Source organism: Thunnus albacares, chromosome 2 (genome assembly GCF_914725855.1).
Source record: "Thunnus albacares chromosome 2, fThuAlb1.1, whole genome shotgun sequence".
Lineage (NCBI taxonomy): Eukaryota > Metazoa > Chordata > Actinopteri > Scombriformes > Scombridae > Thunnus > Thunnus albacares.
In genome coordinates, this window is record NC_058107.1 from 34,731,085 (window position 1) to 34,751,611 (window position 20,527).

At 42.0% G+C, this 20,527-nt stretch overlaps 1 protein-coding gene across 1 annotated transcript in view; it reads left to right on the forward strand.

Moving 5' to 3' along the window:
• antxr2a (ANTXR cell adhesion molecule 2a) overlaps positions 1-20,527 on the forward strand; it is a 76,858-nt gene that overhangs the window by 20,871 nt on the left and 35,460 nt on the right. Inside the window, exons 11-16 of the mRNA XM_044332314.1 lie at positions 7,153-7,231; positions 7,761-7,856; positions 14,065-14,115; positions 14,920-15,009; positions 16,934-17,104; positions 17,646-17,726. Of these exons, the coding sequence (XP_044188249.1) occupies positions 7,153-7,231; positions 7,761-7,856; positions 14,065-14,115; positions 14,920-15,009; positions 16,934-17,104; positions 17,646-17,726 (568 nt within the window). The remainder of the gene's footprint in view (positions 1-7,152; positions 7,232-7,760; positions 7,857-14,064; positions 14,116-14,919; positions 15,010-16,933; positions 17,105-17,645; positions 17,727-20,527) is intronic.

Below are 20,527 nucleotides of genomic sequence, written 5' to 3' on the forward strand. Positions count from 1 at the left end.
AGGTAAAAAATCATATAAAACACTGTTAAGCTGCTGATCATTAGATATTAATAATGATAAACGTGTCAATAAAAGCTCTAAAGATTTTCCTTTTTCTAAGCTCACATAAAAATCTGCATTTTTAACTTGAAATATAAAGGTAAAGAAAACCGTTTTGCACTTTTTTGCATTTTCATTTTTTGCATTTTCATCTGTGAAAACACAGTTTTGAGTAATTACACACTCAGCGAGCATGAAATATGTACATATTAAGCAATGAACATATTGTAATATTCTAAGGAAGCAAGTTTCTCCTGAATAACTGATAGTTACTGTATCTTTTATGAGGTCAGTGTTTCTGTAGATGTATTTAAGTTTTGATCTTGGCACATGGATAACAGGAAATTTTGATGAACCTTTTCATAAATCCAGCATCTATAAATACCACCAATCTAATAGATTTAATGAATAGTGACGTTGCCAGAAAAAGTGAAGAAAATAAAAAGGAATATTGCGTTTGTTTGGCAGCTTAGTGTTCTTTTAATTAAGACTTGATATCTTAATTCAAGCTTATTTCTCTAGAAATTTGCAAAGTGAATCATGTCCTCTGTAAAACCGCACACACACACTCCTACAGACACTTCCTCTCTCTAGCACGCTTCCACTTCCAACATCAGGACTCTTTCGAAACTATTTGTTTGCCCTTTTTAATCTGGACATCATGTTGTTTTTGTGCTGCTCTCGTTTTATTTCCATCACCTGCACATCTATTGTATTTCCTTCAATCCTCTTGGTTTCTCTTTGTCGTACAAGGATGTTTTTTTATTTTTCTGCTCCTTTTCTGTTTTTTTTTAGATGTTTTCTCTGCAAACAACCGCCTCCTAAATCTATAAATCGGCTGTATGTAAAAACAGTAGATGAAGGGATGAAGAGTTTGGTGTAGTATAAAGTAAACATTGTAGACGGAGCCTGACAGGAAAAACACCCCCATCCATACAACCCACTAAGATTTAAGTGAAAACAGAGTAAATATGCGTTTATTCCCTGCTGCGTAGCTATTGTTTGATTTTTAACGTCATCTCTTATAATCCCAAACCATAACAGATGATCGCTAAGGCATTTTAGATGGAACAACAGATTTTAATGTCCTCGCTGACTGCAATCCAATCAAAAATGTATGATTATGAGTGCCGCTGGCTCCTGAAGGTCTTTCAGCTCTAAACCAGATTATGTATCATATGATGACAGTGATGCTGTAACTACTCCGTATCAGCTTGAACCTCACCTCAGATAATCCTCTCGTTTTTAAAGTCCAAACTGCTCATGATAACATGTTTTTCTGATAGGGGGTGAAGGTGGAAGATGGATTTTTTGAAGGGATATAAGAAGTGAAGTTAGTTGCATTCATTTTTCATTCTTATGTAGATGGTAGTTAGTTTTAAAGGACAGTGTGTAGGATTTAGTGGCATCCAGCTGTGACTGCAACCAATTGGAAACCCCCCTCCCCTCCCCAAAAATAAAATAGGGCTGCATTTGAAAATAAGAGAAAATAAATAAAATGTTCAAATAAAGTGCTTAACTTCAGAAAAAATAAAACAAAGGGAGGAAAAGCTTGAATTTCCCCTTTTCTGTTTCACATCTTGACTTTCTTTCCCTTTTTCCGTCTACCGTAAAGACTGCAAAAGCTGCGTCAGTTAAAAACAGAAGTGCCCTGTCAGGTTTTAAATCATAACCTTCTGTCTTGGCTGTAGGTCCGGGTCCGTATGGGACAGCTTCTAGGTCCGGACCCGGACCGCGGTCCGCCAGTTAGTGACCTCAGGTGTAGGGGAACCTTTAGTGGCTGCAAAACTCACAAAAAATCCAAAAGGCCCTCTCTAGAGCCAGGGTTTGGTTTGTCTGTTCTGGGCTACTGTAGAGACATGGTGGTGCAACATGGCAGGCTCTCCATGTAGATATAAAGGGCTCCTTCTAAGGTAATGAAAACACAACAACTCTTTTTTTCAGATGATTATACACTAATTAAAACAGACTGGTTTTCCTCACTTATTGATGTGAAGCAAACTCAAAATGTTAATTACAGCAGCAGCTACTGCAGGAGTTTTCAGAATTTTCAGAAGGGCAAATCAGAAGCTGATGTCCTCCAACCTGCTTTCTAAAGATGTAGTAAAAGATTTACTCGAGCGACTGCATTTGTAAACCACAGGCCTACAGTGCCTGCAACGCCCTGATAGGACCTGAGCTGATGGTGATGCTGATGCTTCGTGCCTGCCATTTGCAAAAGGCCTGCTTAATTAACTCTTGGCTGCCGATGGTGACCCATTAAGTAGTTAGCTGGTACGGGCGGTGAGTAAACACATCTGCTGGAGGGGCTTTAAAAGGATGTGCGACAGATGCAGCCATTCCCTTTTCCACGCTCCCCGTTTAAATAATTCACCATGCTCTGACAATCCCTGCACCCCCGGACCACCTGCATGGAACGCTGGAGCCCAGAAACTTCCGTCTCCGTCCATCTGTCTGCTTCTGCTCCATCACCGCTACCGGTGCTCAGGGTGCTCAGTTAACACGGCTCAACTCAGCCGAAGAAGAAGCGTCTTTTCCTCGTGCATTCCTTTTCCTCGTTTTTACCCGTGTTTTGTTGCACATGAGGCCTTCCCCTCAGTGAACGCCGCTTGAATTACTGTGTTTTGACCTCGCACGCGGGGATTGCTGGGGAACATATTTCAGATGCAGCAGTCACTTGAACTGAGGTGCTCAGCTGCATCTTTTTGTCCCACAGGGGACTAGAAGCAGGCGGCTCCACATCCAGCTTCAATGTCCAGGAATCACAGTGTCCTCAGTTGGTCATTGAGCAGTGTAGGAGCACTCACGGCGGAGGCATCATCTGTGCTGACAGCTGCGGCATCAGGCTTTTGAAACACTGGCATCTGCTGACTCCCTTCCTTCCCTCTCCTCCTCCTCCCCCATCCTCCCCCCTCTGTGTATCCCCATTAGGAGACCCAGCATGCCCTGCTGGGGTGCCGATCGAGAGGTTAAGTGGCTGCACTCTTGCAGCAGCATGTCCTCACCTGGTGTTTTCACAATAACGGTGGAGGGCAAAAAATAACTGAGGGGATAGTCAACACCTGCTTTACAAAGCAGGTACAGTAGCTAATGCTAATGCTCATCAATAATTAAACAGGCTGTCCCATGGCAGATGCTAGCAGCGGCAACACTCCATCTGCTCCAGCGGGGGTATGAAGATGTTTATGATAGAAATGTCCTGTTTGATTGTCCTCCATGTTGTCGCAGAGACACCTCAGATATGCGTTGATATGTTGGAACCAGACCTCGTTGGATGCAAAGAGCAGCAGATGATTCAAGCTCCTCTGGATGTAGAAGACACCAAAAAAACACCACTAAGTGAAGCAAACACTTTCAGTTGATCACCTGAATCATTTTTGGTGGATCCAGTCTAGTAAAGTGTTATCCGTGTGTTACTTAAAGAACTTGATAGGCCGTACCAGTGGTGTTCCATGTTTTAGCCAGTTTACTGTGTGATCCCACATCACAGATTGTGTCCTTAGTGTAGACAGGAGTTATAAGCAGTTCATCTGAAGGATTCTTAGAGGCCTGAAAAGGTATTTCCATTACTACACAAGATGAAAGTCAGAAAAAAAAGTCAACAATAGTACAGCATGCATTTTGAAGAAAAGGTTAGCAAAAACTGTTGCTAGCATTTGTAGCTAAGGTAATAACATGGAAAGACTTCTCTTTGGTCTTTTAAGTTGCTGCAGTGCAAGATAGCATTCATTTATTATAATTTGCAGCAGAGTGCATGTCAGTCTTTCCAAACGGCAGGTGTGTCATTCAGGAACACAACTTCTCATCAGGTCCCCGGGCTTCATGAGGCGATCCCTCTCGTTAAGTTTCATCCCCTCCATCAGAACTTCTGCCACACAAACTACTGCAGAGTGATGACTCCTGGATGCTGAGTGACAGCCGTTGCATATGCTCGGCTGTGAATTATTCAGCCTCCTCAATTTTCACATCTTTAAGGGAAGTTTGAAAGCCATTAGTGTCACCATTGTCAGCCGGTCCAGCTGTATCACATCACCAAAGCTTAATGTCACGACTGGCCTACTCTCTGACAGATTATAGTGAGCCCGGGGACGAAGTTTATCCAACATGGAGCCAGCAATCTGCAGTGAGAAGAGGCCTTCTGCACTTCAACCGGTGTCCCCGGGAGCCCGTTTCCTCTTTCTATCCCAATTTTGACTGATCCCTCGGCCCCCCGTGACAATCTGCCCTCTCATCTCTCATTTATTCAAACATAACCATCGACTCGCCAAGCAGCTGCAGCTCTCTCCTCGGTGTCACTCACTAGCTTTAACTGTGGAAAAGTTAAGTGACAGCGAACGTTGTTTTAAATCATTCATGACTCCTTGTTGAAGTCATTCAGTTGCTTGTTTTAAAATCTTTTTAACCCTTTTTTTTCCTCCACTTTATTTCGTGTTTTGTTGTTTCCTGTGCAACACACAAGTTTTGGTGCACCATCACCAGATATGCACAGGTTTGTTTATAGGTCTTTACAAAATACTGCAACTAACAGTTTTATTTTCAATCATTTTGTCTATAAAATGCCTGTAAATGGTGAAGAAGTCAAAGGCGATGTCTTCAAATGAACTGTTGTTCATACAGTACATTTTAACATGAAAGATGACTTTACCAATTACTTAATGATTGACTCATATTTCCGGTACTGATTGTAATGCAGAATAGCCATTTTAGCAGCTGTTGTCACCCGTTTACCAATCGTTCCTATCCCAGGAAATAAAAGGGTGGAGAAAGAAGGAGGATGTATGACTTATGCCTCTGTGCTGGAGCAGATTCTGCCTACTCAACAGTAACTCTGTAAATTAGCAGTCAGTGTCTCAGGGAGGAAGAAAAAAACTGACTATGGTTGGGTTGCGGAGCGTTAAGGATGTCCAGTGATGTCAGTGGAAGGGTGGAGGAGGGTTGGAGGGGGGTTGGGGGGGGGGCGTTCGTCAGTGTAACTCGCTTGGGAGCTTTCCTCCTTCACATGCAGCGGTCCACACCTCCAGCTTGATTAACAACCTGCCCACCATTATCATGGATTGAGGGTGTCAGCTAAATTAGCCTCTCCCTTCACCCATTCAGCACGAGCACTTAGTTAACATGCAAGAACCTGGAGCTGCAGAGATTTCAGTAATCTACGTCGGACACAAAGAGATGTTTTCTTATAGAAGCAAATCTTCTTATAAGAGGTGTAGTTACTTATTTAAGATGCAGAAGAGTAACGAGTGCAAAAATGACCTTCTTCACTGCACAGGCTCAGGGATTATCACCGTCCAACTACCTCTTTTAAACATGTTTGACCTCAGATCAGGTTCATACAACTCAAGATTCATAGTTCTTTGTAACCGATGACAATTTCAACACTTGGGTGAACTTCCTTGTTGAAATATGTCATTATATTATCAGACAAAGCTCTACTACCAAAGCTACTCTCATCTTTCTCAGTTAAATCTTGCAACTATAGTACAAAATTTCCATAATCGTATAACCATAGATATCACATATGCGTGCGCTAATCTTGACAGGACCGGATTCAGATGCTATACACTGGTTTGAAATGGAACCAACTGCAAATAGCTCTCAAGCTAGATTCTTTTGGTAGATTTCAAAGGTTTATTATGTGATATTTTTTGACTGCTGGTCCACTAACTTAACATTTGTGTTGTCGTCTTGTATTCACGTTGTACTACGTTTTCTGTTTTGTTCTTTTTGGTGTCAGTGTTACTTCTCATGAAACCCTTAAACCTCTCTGTAACTTCAAGACCATTCAGAATAGTCATCCTGCCTTATATATATTACAGAATAAATGAAAGAGAGACTTTAGCTCACCTTAAACTATCTGATTCAAAAAAGTTACTCATAATATAGGAGATCAACACATGTTAAATGAAAAAAGATTAAAAAAAAATGATGGAGCACAATAGAATAGAATGATACATAAATTAAAATTATATTTATTAAAAGGAAAAAAAAGACAAGTAGAGGCATCAACAAGTTGAGCTGAAGTGTCAAAGAGCATCCGGGTTTGAAGTTCCCTGAATTGTGTGTTAAATATTTAGCGCGGGTAAATAAGGAAAGGTGCAAAGGAGTCAGTTTAGAATATTTAGAATACACAGCATAGTAACGGACACATGGTCTGGTTGCTCATCTGTTCTGAACCACAGGAGAATTGGTGGCCCAAGGCGCAGCCTCAGGCTAAATCCAAAGCAAAGAGAGCTTTCTTGTTATTATTCCGCAGCACCGGTTTTTATGCAGGCCTCCCCTGTACGCTACCACACACTCACAGCTGGCCCCTCACACACAATACCACTGTGCGTAGTTCTTTCTCTCCTCTTTCTTCTTCTTTTTTTTTTTTATGTCGGAGGGGAGGATTTCAGGCGTTTCACTCGTTCCATATCCTGAATTCTCATTAAACCTGCAGTAATTGGATCGGGCGTAATAGACATATGGAAATTGCGGTGCCGTTCATCATTAGGGGTTTTAATTGCGCCCATTTTGGCCTCCGCCGCATTTTTCCCCTCTAAATAAGTCATAGGAGTTCACAAGCCTTGTTACCAGGTTACTTTCTACACACACACACGCTGACGGCTGTGATAATGAGAGGATTTCCTCCCTCTTTGGTTGACCGTTTAGTTCGCACCCGTCGTGCTCTGTACCGAGCGTCGTGCTATGCGAGCGCTCGACTTGTTACTTCTTATTAAAGAGGACAAATTAGCTCTTTTCTTTTGTCAGTGGAAGTCACGAGGGAGGTTTTGTAAAGCCCCAACGATTTGTAATTTTTGAGGCTGATACCAAGATTGAAAAAATCTGATGCTGAGATATTATCGCCAAGCTGATATTCCTGGTTTCTTTTTTTTTTTGACTCATAAATACTCATAAATATTTTTTGGTAATTATCCTTCAGATTTGGTCATTAAAAAGTTGTGACATCATTGAAACAGTACTGCAATTTTCTGTGTTCATATCTGCCATATCTGATGTGAGACACCTGCAGGAGAAGCACATGAGATGAGACTTTAAAATGTTAAAGCCTTGTGTGTGTGTGTGATTAAACATTTTACTGTGACACTAATTAAACTGTTGGTTTATTCTTCACAGGACTATGGAAGTTCTTGTCAGCTTAAACAACGGAAAATCCTTCATCTCCACCCCCTACATCATCACTGCTTCCACATGTGTGAGTCTCAGATATCACCATCTCTGACACATCTGGAATGATACCAAGTTCTGATTTCTTTTTCTGTACTTTTGATATAAACAACATACCATCTCTATTTTAACCTGAAGCTACATTTCCTGTTTTAGTGTTTTAGTAAATGTTGCTCATGTTGTGGTTTGAGTAAATATAACTGCAACTGTCACAGTTTTCCTGTCTTGTGTAAGCAGAACTAATCTTCTCATCTATGTTCATCATGTGACAAGTTCATCCAGAAAAGACTTATTTTGTCTATTTATTGCAGGTGTGCAACAAGGAGCAAAACCTGCAATAAAATAATTTAAATACTTCATCAATAATCATTTATATGTTTTATCTCATGCAAACGATTATAAAACCTAGCGAAAGAATCGATCATCGTTTCCGGTCATTGTTACCCGCCTGCACGTGCACATCAGGTTGCATTTTCTCTTTGGAACAAAACAGAAAATCATCAGCGGAACATGTAAGTGGACCGAATCTACATCTGTGTTGTTCTGTTGTCTTGCAGTCAGACGGTTTGGCGGTGGCGATAGTCTTCCTGGTCCTGCTGATCCTCGTGGCTTTGGCCCTCATGTGGTGGTTCTGGCCTCTTTGCTGCACAGTGGTGAGTCTCATAATCAACTATAGGCACCAAAGAGCTGATTATTCATATAATCTATATTTGCATGCAGATAACAGCAGGTTCTGTGCACAAAAAAAAAAAAAACATGCAAAACTTGTATTTTGCCTGTAAATGATAACATGTCAAAGAGCATAAAAACTTCTTCTCCTCTTGATGTTTTTTTTTGTTACTCTTACTGTAAATTCTGACATCCTTTTGCTGCAACAGCAATACGTCTTAAGAAATCCTCCTGTATTTGGGGAAGCAGTCCAGAGGCATGTGACGTTTATGCCTACTTAGAGCCCAAAGCTGTGACCATAAACCAGCAATAACCAGCGGGTCACTGGGAGGTTCAGCTGTGACCACTGGGCCACCGATACGCAACAACATGCTCAGCATTGTTTACCATCCGGCGCTGAAGGGAAGTGGTGTTGAACATCTGTTTGACTCCGTCACCTCCCGTTTACCTTGTTCACTCCCCCCCACACCAGTGGCATAGCAACACCACAACCTCAAACGGGAAGTGATGAGCCTACATCCTGCCAATCAGCCAGCTGAAGACTGCTTGTTTTATCACGCGCTAGTTCTGAGCAGAGATGAAGTGTTTTTTTTTTTTTTTTTTATGTGAACAGACTGTGTTAAAAAACAAAACAAGAGATAGATTAGCGAGAGAAGGATGTGAGTGACAGATTGCACAAAAGTTAACAAAATCTCTGTTTGTGCAGGACTAATGTTATGTCTACCTGGGGACTGAAGTGATTAATAAAATAATCACAGAGATAGTTTGTGGTTTTAGTCAGATTTGAATCTGTCATGTCCGCGCTCCAGCTTAAAATACTTACTGTGTTTTTGGTAAACACAGGATTCTTCTTTCACTGATGCTAATCTCGTCAATCAGAGAGCTTTAAATTTCAGGCGTACTTTGTTTTTGGTCTTTAATCTTTTCTCTTACTCATCTAGTTGTTATTATTTTCCTTGCTTGCCCCTTTCATCGAGAAGCTAAATCCGTTGAGGAAATGCGGACTACATGTTTTGCTTTGCTAAATCAGGAGCGGACCAATAACAATTTCAACAAAGTTCTTGCACACAATGAAGTCTTATTGACAGGTGTGTACAGTAGGATCAAAAACAGATAAATAGATTACACTCAGTCTGTTTTTCTCACTTTATTATCAATGTTTCTGTCCATAAACCTACATCAGATCAGATTTCGTCACACAGCATCAGCACCATATACATAAAAATCATCACACCAACTCTTCCAATTGTAAACAGACATAATACTGAGCTCTTACAGTGAGTTCATATTATGCTGTAGAAAAATTTGACAACAACGTGTTGCTAAAATCTATACAAAGGTACAAATCAGCCACCAAATTGATGACATCATGACAAAAGTTTACTATATAGGTATAAAAAGACAGTGAAAACAGACTGAATATGCCTAAAAATCTCAGTGTACAGCTGACTGACCTTGATTTGTATGAATGCAGAACTCTTCGATGGCCGAAGAGCAAAACCTCCTGAAAAATGTACTTTTTTGTTGTTGTTTTCTTGCAGAATGCTATTTGTTAAGGATACCTGATACATAACACATGTTATGTGTTATTGTTTACAGTATGTTTGTATGGTTATTACGGTATTGTTAACACATAATATAGTAATATAGTCCAAACACAGTGTGTTATATATTGGGTATCCTTAACAAATAGCATTCTGCAGAAAAACAACAACAAAAAAGTGCATTTTTCAGATGGGAGGTTTCGCTCTTCAGCCATCGATGTGTTGTTCAATTCAATTAATTTTACCACATGTGTAAGAATGAGTACCAAAGACCAGTCCTCAACTGGTATTGGTTTGTCATTGATCAGAATACCTCTACTATCAGTATTTAAGCCTTGGTCATTCAGCCATTGGGCATTTTGAGTTTTTCTTACATCTAGGCCTGTATAGATGATGTTCACTAGCGTCACTCAACTACTTCCTGGTTGTGTTTACATCCTGTGAACTGGAGTTCTAGTAGATAGGTTCAAATGCTCTGCAGAGTGTGGTGTAAATCATCAGTAAGAGTTCAGATAAGTATTGACATTGATAAACGGTACTAGCATTGTTATCTGTATCAATAAAACCCTAACGATAGCTATCCCTACACGGCTGTCTACGCCGACTGATCGAAAGTAAGACGGATTCTATGAAGGAACAAATATCAGATCTTAACCTCATGCAATTAAAGATAATTTCATTAATATATGTGTGTCCCTAAATGCAGAGGTTGGAAGGTTATTCATTAATTCCACAGATGTTACTGGTCCTGTGTGAACAGCTCTGAAGAGAAGAGGATGTTTGTTAAGGTGGAACTTGAGGCTACGTTTAATGAACCGGTCTCGAGTCTGCAATTAAATTCTAAACTCTTCTTTATTATGTAGCTTTCGATAACTAAGATCTTTTTGTACTTTTCCTTTTAAATCCATCCTAAAGTTTTGTTTAGTCCTAGAATTTCATGAAAACTACTATTCTCATCATCCTCCTGCCCGTCCTCACCCCCTCACCCACTTAACCACTTACAAAAATCCACAACAGATTATCGTTTGGGGCTATGAGAGAGGGGATACAGATGGTGCACCCCGGTCTTTTTCTGTGTCCCGGCTTATACTGAGATCTGATAAAGGCAAATTTTTACCCTCCACCGCTGCCATCCCCCCCCCCCCCCCTTGCTCCCCCGATGCACTCCGTTCCCGCTCGCCCGCGCCGCCCCCTTAAATGATAAACGTCACCTGGCTTTGTGGACCTGAAGGGAGCCCATCCAGGATGAGATGGAAGCATATTTTGGAAAACCAACAAAGGCATTAAAATGTAAACCCCCTGCAGCATGTCTGGCCGCGGATGTGTTTGTCTTGGTGGAGAGAGCTGCTGTTGCCTTCCATCGAGGGACGCGGCAGAAGAGGAGGGCCATGTGTGGCTTGTTAATATTTAAACCCCCAGTCTGCCAGGTTTCAACAGTCAGGATGAGGCCACGCACGCACACACACACACACACACACACACACACACACACGCCCAACCTCTTTCCCAGAATCCCTCTCTTTCTGTCTCTCTCTCTCTCTCTCTCTCTCTCTCTCTCTCCCACATGGATTGATGCCAGCACAGAGGTCATACAAGCTGTGGAGTGGTAATTTCTTTGTTTATGATTTGTTTGGAAATTAAACTCAAAATGGCGTAGCCTTTAGTTCAAATCAAAGGATTCAGGGGTTTGGAGATGCAGTTTTGAAATACATCAGTTAGTTTATCCAAATGACAAATGATTCACTGATAAATTGGATTCACTTTTGGACACATTTTCAACTCGGTTGGTATTTAATATGTTAATAATCTCTGATTATTTCATGTTAGAAGTTGTCAGCGTTTCTCTCCGATGCAGAACTTTTGTCTTCATCTGTTCCTCTTCCCCTCAGAATCATTATTATTATCTACAAACCAGTTAATTTATCCACAGTTAAAAGCGAAAATCATTTAAAATGTCCAAATATGCCACCTGCCACCGATCCGTCACAATAAGCCTCCTGAAACAGCTTGACACACACACAAGGTTCGAGTTTGAGGTTGGAGAACGAACGGATTATCGTGTTCCGGTCGCACAGTTACGGGGACAGCCATATGGGGGGGAACGATGCCCCGAGTGCCTCCGATTGGTCCGATTTCCCCCACGGTGTCGTGGCTGCGGTGGCGAGCTGCCGGGGCTGATGGCTTAAGTCTCCTGCTAAGTCATGTGAACGCCGCTCTTCACATCTGTCCGTCAGGTAGCTGGGAAAGAGAAGCACGGCCCTGTCATTTGTATAATGCTTTATTTATCCCACAATATGTCCAGGAAATCTGCTGCATAATTACTTAATAAAAGGAGATAATCCTGTCAGCGTAAGGTGTGGCTGAAATGATGTTAATCAGCGTATGGAGAGGCTACCAGTAGACCTTTGCTGGATTTGCTTACAGCCAGTTGTGTGTCAAAGAGCAATTAATTAACCCTAATTGATTATTTTTCATTATTCTAATGACAACAGTATGTGGAGAGTGTGATGGTATCCCTGCGCTTAACACTGAATGAAACAGCTGTTAGGATCTATGATATGCCATAATGACATTGCTCTTTTTTTTTTTCTTTTTTTTTTTTCCTCCAAAACCAATTTAGCAAATGCATAAGCAGCGATGACAGTGTAGTATCTGTCTTTGGTGACTAATGGACAAAGGTCTGCCTTCCACTTTGCCGCACACCTCAAGTTGAGATATGATCCTCACTGTAATTATATGTACAGTATTTATAGGCCAGCCACTGTGTGTTAGTGCTACCAGCCAATATTGTGTAAGAGGGGTGGGGGTGGGGGGATTTTTAGGAGGCCCTTATCTCAGGCCAAGCCTAGGAGAAGAAGGGAGGAGGAGGAGTGAGCAGGAAACACACTCTACTTTCTTAACAACCTCTGCTGATGAGCCTTTGAGAAAAGTACTGAACCTCATTTTCATTTTAGTTTAATATCTTGATTATTTTCTCTGATGATTAGCTAGCTTAATAGCTTCATTAATAGCTAGCTTTGTCCAGCAAACAGTCCCGAAACCCAAAGATATTCAGTTCTCCAGGAACAGGAAACAGAAAATTCTCACATTTGTGAAACTGGAATCAGATAACGTTGTTTAGAATGATTTTGATAAATGATGCACATGATTAATTGATTATCTGAATAGCTTTTTGTAAAGTAACTTAAGCATGGGACACTTAGCAAACACATCAACCATGGACCGCTATGTCCCCGGTTCAAGGGGGCCAGCTGGGGACCTGTGTTGCATGTTGATTCCATGTCAAATTGTCTTCACAAACACACTTTTATACAAGTTGTTTTCATTCAATCAAGTTATCAGTAACATTTTATTGAAATGTAATTATACCTTTAAAGCACAGAATGTCCCAGAGTTCCCTATTAGCTTAAAAGCTGTTTCAGTTCCTTTCTCCAGGAAAACGAAACATCTGGTGGGGAAGTACTGAATCCTTTTAACTCGGTCTACAAATACTCACATGCAAAGATACTGAGTCTAGAAAAATGTTCATATCGGCCTCTAAAAAAGAACCATATACGTACCTTTTTGGTACCTTCTATCCTGCTTTCTGTAATGACGATTTACCAGACATTTCCTTACAACTAAAGCCTGTTTTCAGACCTTTAAGTTTCATATTTCACATAGAATGAATGAAATAAAACAAAAACTCATATCAGTCCGATTACCAGGTAGTTACAACCCCCCCTTGAAGCTTTAAAAAACAACAAGAGAACGTCCGTCTTTACCGTGCGATGCCTCTCGGCGACAGCAAATATGCAACGGTGTCTTCAGCAAACCTGCAGTAAAAAAAAAAAAAGTTGGACATCTGTAAGTGAAGCGTCTGACTGACACCTGACAAATGTCACCGTCAGGCCGCTCTTTGCTTTGCGATGCACATCTGAAAAACACAGTCCAGGCATCTTGTCCTTGAGTGGAATCACATTGTGGACAACCTGCTCCTCAGATGCCATGTCATTCAGTGTTGTCATGAACAATGCCGCTGGGCTGGTCACTCTGCTGTTGGAGAGGTGTGTCGTGGTTACGTGTGTGTGTTCTTTTTCTTTTCTGTGTGTGTGTGTGTGTGTGTGTATGCCACCGCTCGTCTTCCACCCAGGCAGGGCTTGGAGCTGAGCCCGAGCCTCCTCCTCTGTATCTCATTGGAGCTAATTAACTCCTTAGGACTTTATGATTAGGGGGATTGCTTGGGAGCGCTGAACCCCATCCAATTAATTAAGAGCTAAACGGGCAGCGGCGCTCGCCCCAAAGACTCCCCTGTCAACAAGTTGATTTTCAGCTTTTCTTTATTTTGCACGGGGGGCCCCCGATGTTGGTTTACAAGCAGAATCCTTGTAATCAGTAGTCAGCGGGGCGACGGGGGGTGCCAGTCGCAGTTTACAAAGCAAAGCCCTGGCAGCGGTGGCGTCTCTTGCCGTGCGGCGAGCTCAGGGACGTCTCTCTCTTTGACTCAGTCACCTGTCACGAATCACCTCCGTCAGCCTCGTCTGTGCTGTGTGTCCTGACGAGGTTTGAGTGTGTGTGTGTGTGTGTGTGTGTGTGTGTGTGTGTGTGTCTGTATACGTCCCCTGATGGACTTTGTGCTGACGCTCTTTTGCTTTTTCTGTTTATCCAGGTCATCAAAGACCCGCCGCCGCCTCCTCCACCTTCCCGTCCTCCACCACCTGTGAGTACATCGCTATAGTGTTGTCACAGAATACCTGTATATTCATATCGATGCCAAAAAGGCTGATTGCATTAAAATTTGTACTGGTACAGTAGTTCTGCAGCACAGAAGACATCAAGCAACAAGTAACAAAAACACCTTGAAAATAAACTTAAAGAATATTATTAGCAAAAATTGAATTAGGATTTATAAGTTGAGTCACTTCTGTTGAACCACTAAGAAATTTGAGCTGATAAGTTGATTTTTTATGACCTTGTCATGCTGATTGAGACATTTTTTTATCAGTCATTACTGAAAAATTCATCATCATATCATAATTTGACTCGTATCTCTGTCACCACAATATACACAGACAGACAACTGTAGATTTAAAGAAGTCTTTATGCAGGGCTGGATTCATCTGCAGAGGATTATACTGAAGTGAATCATTTCTGGAAATCAACTAATTAATTGTTGGCTTTTGGCTTTTTGTCATGCTGAGTAGAGAATATCTTGAACCAGGAAGAGAGAATGAATGGCTGTGACGGAAATGAGGACAGAAGTGTCTCTCCCTTCCTGACAGGATGACGTAATGTAGTCTTTCCTGTTGAGAGGAAGGGCCTTCATATCTTACATGATAAATTGAATTGTAAGAAAATAGAACAATGGCAAGCATAATCCTGCTTCAGCTTCCTTTATGTCAAGAGTGGACAGATGTTTTTAAGGATATAGGCTTCATACTCTGTAGCTCCATTCATGATGCATGTTCATATCTGTTCAAAAGTGTTAGTTTCCTACATAATTTCCCTCCCCTATCTTTTTAAGGAGCCGGAGCCACTGCCCAAGAAGAAGTGGCCAACTGTGGACGCCTCCTACTATGGAGGAAGAGGAGCTGGAGGGATCAAACGCATGGAGGTCAGAGCTCATACATCATCCCCCCCCAGCATATTGCTTTCAGTAACATGAAACACTTTCATCACAGTCACAAAGTCACGTCTCTTCTATTAGGTTTGACATATGAATATCCTTGATGTGGTTGTCTAGATGTGAAACAGCACTTGAGCAGCAAATTTTTTAAAAACATTCGGTTCATTCTTTTGCACCTTCTATTCATGGCGAAGCGAATTTAACCAGCGGGGGAAAAAAAAAAGATAAAAAATCCGGATGAAATATCAGACAGCAGGAAGTGATGCGTTTTTGACAGCTGTTGTCTTGTAAACCTGCATCATGTTCAAGGAAAACTGCAGACGTTCGGTCTTTTTCTCCGGAGCTAGAAGTTTGTCGAGTTCACAGGCAGCAGGCGGAGGGAACAACCGGCCGGGCCGGCTGGGCCGCTGTCCTCGTCAGTCCGCTGACGACTCTGACATGACAGGCCCTGCCATCTCGTCCTTGGCCGTCCGGGCCTGATTGGATCAAGTCATTGCCAGGATGAAGGATTGAGTGTTGCTGTCAACTTGACATATCCACCTCACCCCCCACCCTACCTCTCCTCTCCACCTCCCCTCCCCGCCCCATCAACTCCCAAACCTTGGCAGCCTTTGTTATCTATCTCCTCCGAGGGGAATCCAGGTTTAAAGGCGAGTTCCCCTCCTCCTCCGTCCTCTGTCGTACCCCCTACTGCTTCTCAGCCTCGAGGAAGTCGGTGGCATTGCAGGGATTTCCCAGCATCCTCAGGGAGCTCCTACCTCTTCATTTTTTTTCCCCCCACGAGTGTTTTGGGGGGAGGCTATCCCGTCTCTCTTCTTCCCGTAGCAGGTTGATTCTCGCCGACAGGCTCGTCTCCACTTCTGAAGGTCCCCCCCCCCCCCCCCCCCCCCCTGCGGATGGAGAACGAGGTGCGAGGCGCTTGTTAAGATCAACCTGTCCTCTCCTCTGCGTCCGCATTTAAGACGTCACGCGGCGAAAAAAAACCCCACCTCCACCTCCACCACGTTGCCGCTGCCAATATTTCAAACGCGTATCGAGCCGGGGCCGAGGTGACAACGTATCTTTTATTCATCGCAGCCCTTCTCTTTTCTTGATGATGCGGCAGGCCGGAGATGTATCCCGGAGATGATTCTGAAAAGCTGTTCTATATTGTCACGGCTTAACCTACAGCTTGAAAACTGTGTCGCTAATTAATCACCTCTCCCCATTCATGTGACGGTGTTTTTTTTTTTTTTTTTATCTCCTCTTTGCAACAGATGTGATGAATTCAATTAAAAAGCAGGACAGCTTAACTAACACACAGGCCTGCATTCACACGCTCACACACACACACACACACACAATAACACATTATACCATATGTATATTAATATTGCGTTATACCATATGTACATTAATATGCTTATTAATAAAATAAAAAACTGTTTTTCCAGATCATTTCATTTTCTTATGGATATATAGAGATAGCACTTGTTCATGTCTCCTGTACTGGTTTGAAGAAGAAGAAATCCCCTTTTTTGGTTAAATGTTTGGCTTATAAAATGTCACACATCAGTGAAAAATGCCCACCCCAATTTACCCAAACTCCAAGCTGACATCCTGGTGTTTTTTTTCCCCAGCCAACAGTCCAAAACTTAAGATTTTACAAAATTATAACCATGAAAACCATCAACCAAGCAAAAGTTGGCTCTGAATGTCCGGTCATGATTTGTTTAATCAGATAGTTCCTTACAATGTCAGCAAACACTAACATTGTAAAAGCTTCGTAAATGAGTTTATGACAGTTGTTGTGATGGATTGCGTTAGATAGAGCAGGCTTTCCTGATAAAGTCCTTGGTGTGTGTATATTTGCACTAAACAAACATTAATGAAGAGAATGCTGCCTCTGTATCTGGTTTGACGTGTTATCCAGGTGCGCTGGGGGGAGAAAGGCTCGACTGAAGAGGGGGCCCGACTGGAGAAGGCGAAGAATGCTGTAGTGTCCATACCGGAGGACGTGGAGGAGCCGATGATCAAACGTCCCAAACCGAAGCCTGCTCCCACCTACAATCGAGCCGAGAACAAATGGTACACTCCCATCAAGGTGAGCACTCCCGCCGTGTAGCTACCGCCAACCTGACCGAATGCAGTAAATGGATATAAAGGGTTTTTGTCTTTCAGTTCTCTTCCTTCTTAATGATACTTTTGTTGGTTTATATCTTATGTATCTACATATTCTAAGCTTAAAAGTTTACTTATTACCTCTGAGCTTTCAACCACAAGTTTGAAGAACAGTTACGCCAAAAACCATCCTTGAACAAAGAGGTCACATAATGACACCTGAGCCTGCTCCATTCAAGACCAGCTAAATGAGATCTGGTTAAAAGCTCAGAAAAGCTAATCAGTGGAACTTTGAGCTTCAATTACTTAGCAGTATAAACTGTTCAAAAGGTCAAGAATGAACTTACAGTGACAAAGATTCATATTTGGATTGTTGCTTTGTCATTAGACATCTGCCTGCACACTCTGCAAATGTTTTTTTTTTTATTTAATTCATGCAAATCAGTTGATCTAACATAACTAACATGCAGTCACAACATCGATGTCCTGTTGCAGAACTAAAAGACATTTTTCTCGTTTATCAGGGTCGTCTCGATGCTTTGTGGGCTTTGCTGCGGCGGCAGTACGATCGAGTCTCCATCATGCGTCCCACCACTGCAGACAAGGTATGTCACAGTGTCATAGTTGTGTTGGAGTTTTAGTTGCACAAATTCAAAGCCTGAAGAGAGTGAGTCAAATTCTTATCAGCCGTCGGTGCTGTTAATTATTCTCTGGGATATAAATAGAAAATCTAATGCACCAGTCAGCTGCTTGGATGATCTTCCTCATTTTTAGCTCCTGTAACATTTTATAAAAGCCAAAATCTCCAGCATGAGTATTCTTATGCATCAAAATCTTCTTCTGATTAGACTGATATTTATTGCTGTATTGTATTGCAGCTGTGTAGGTACAATAATCTGCACTGCCTCTTAGCAAAGGAAGCTTCTGGCAAGAGTTTTGCATTGTGTTGTTGTTACCTCACTGATCCAATGTGAGCTGCAGCTGCAAAGACTCATACAAGGAAGCATGACAGGGACAACCTAATATGGTCAAACTCTGGACGTTTCTCAACCTCCGTCAGTGAAGAGGAAACATATCAGCCTCACGAACTAACACACTGAAACCTGACGCCCCGCAGGCGGTTAAGGGAGCACGCCGCTCAAAAACCGCCACCGAGTCAAAGTTAACCAGATGTTTTAATATGTGTTTAGCTTTCTAAGGCAGCAATTAATCCAACAACAAACCACACCATCTGCTTCAGACTCCCAGCTATATGCCTAACCTCAGAACGAATAGCATAGATTTGAAAGGGATTGCAGATGAGCATTTAGACTTTTATTTTCTTGACCAGAAACACTTGCAGCCACCATTTGAGGTTTTCATTGGCCGCTTCATACGATGTCACCCTTACAAACTTTATGCAACAGTAGTCAGTGGAGAATCCCCGCCTCCCTCTGACCCACATTAATGCTGCATACAGCCCTTTCATTGAATGCTACTAAGTAGAACCACATTGGCATGTATCCTTCAAATCAAATATGAAGCTAAAAGGGAAACAACAACTGACTCTTCCAAACTCTTCCCCTCTGTGAATGAAGTAAAACATTGTTGGAGCTGGAAAGACAAATGGGGAGGGGGGGGGGGGGACAGACATTATGAGTTTACTGCCTTATACTTTACATGTGGAAGGCACTTCTGATCATCTTCATCTTCCCAGAGGTCTGAGAACAGGAACCAGAAGAGGAGGTTTTTTAATGGTTCACAGAATGATGTCAGACTGAAAATGTCTCAAGTGGAATAACTTTTGCTGCTGTGAAGAACATGGAAAAAACTGAGCCAGTTGGCCAGCTGTGAGCCTGCCAGTTACTACTCAGGGCATCACTACTCAGTGCTGTTCAGCAGAAAGAATGCCAGAAGATGCACTGTTAAAAATAAGCATCATCAGAACTCGGTTTACTTCTTTTTTTAGCAGTGATTTGGTGGTTTTCAGGACGTCCAGATATCTACACTGAACAAGGCTAAATTTGGTTAAAAAGTTTTTTTAGCTGTCTAGCTTACGTATAACAAATAACATATAATGTTAATATTTCTATATGCCGTTTGGACTTGTTTCACATTGAATATACTAACTTAGACGGTTATATGTAAGCTAGACAACTAAAAACATTCACTTTTTCTCAGTTTTATCTTACAGATTGGTGGCAAATTAAAGGAAAATCCTGAATTGTGCAAAAACATTACAGATGCAGATGCTTCCATACAGAGCAGGAGGGCTTCCTGAATGGTTTAATGACTATGAAAATGATGTGAATCACAGATCTCAACCCATTTGTAATGCGACGTTTTAGATGATGATCTAATACTGTTTAATATCTAACTGTAGTGGAGTTCCAGACACTTGGAGAATCTATGTGAATGAGCATCGGAGCTGTTATGGAGGTTTGTGGTAGAACAAAACCTTATCAACACATATTATTCTGGCTTTTCCTTTAATTTGTTATCCATCTGTAGATGTTTTTTGACCTCCAAAACACCAATTATTTCCTCTGTAATACTGGGGCAGACTAGTCATATTACCACCCTAAACAGAAGCATGTACTGTCAAAGTGTTAGTGCAGAAAAAGTAATTGCCGTAAGGATGTGAAAGGGTAAAATATAATTTGCATTGGTTTCACTGCCATGCTGAATTGTTAACAATTTGTCAAACGGGCTGATGCAGTTTGTGTTGTGTCATGAGGCTTCATGATGAGGCCAGGGGTTTCATTAGATGTCCAAACCCGCGTTACACTCTTTGGCAAAGCCTCTGTTTTCATGTTGAAATGACAACAATTCCCCTGCCCAATAATCATCCAACTGTCTGGGTTTTAAGGAGGAAAAAAAAGGCAGAGTGTGGAAGCATAATGGTGGCAGCTCCCGCCGTGCAAAAAAGCGATAGATGTTCCCACACATGAGGTCACCTCAGTCGCTCCGAGCAAAACCGTTTGGAAGCGTGGAAAACAGAGAGTGAAGCCCACTAGTGAGCAAACCAGTTGTGTCAAAGCACATAGACACAAGAGCGAGAGGAGGACGTGGAGGAGCAGGCTGCCAGTGGAGTCCCCTGCACCGCTGGCTCACTTCATTCACATGCCGATCAATGCGCCAAACTCTGCATTCCAGTCTGTAATCAAGATCAGCACACAGTGAACGCAGAAGAGAATCAGAAAGGAGGCAGCGAAGGGTTTGCTGGTTTGAAGTGAGATCTTAACTGAGCTTGGAAATGTTGCTGCAGTTGGCGAAGACGGAACACATTCGCAAATGGAATATTTGTGAAATCGTTTAGTTTTTAGGTCAGATATGATGTTAAGTCCCCCAGGGGCTTACAGTTTAATAGCGATACAGAGATTTCAGTGTTAAAAGGCAGAGTTGACTCTAAATAATGACTCAATCC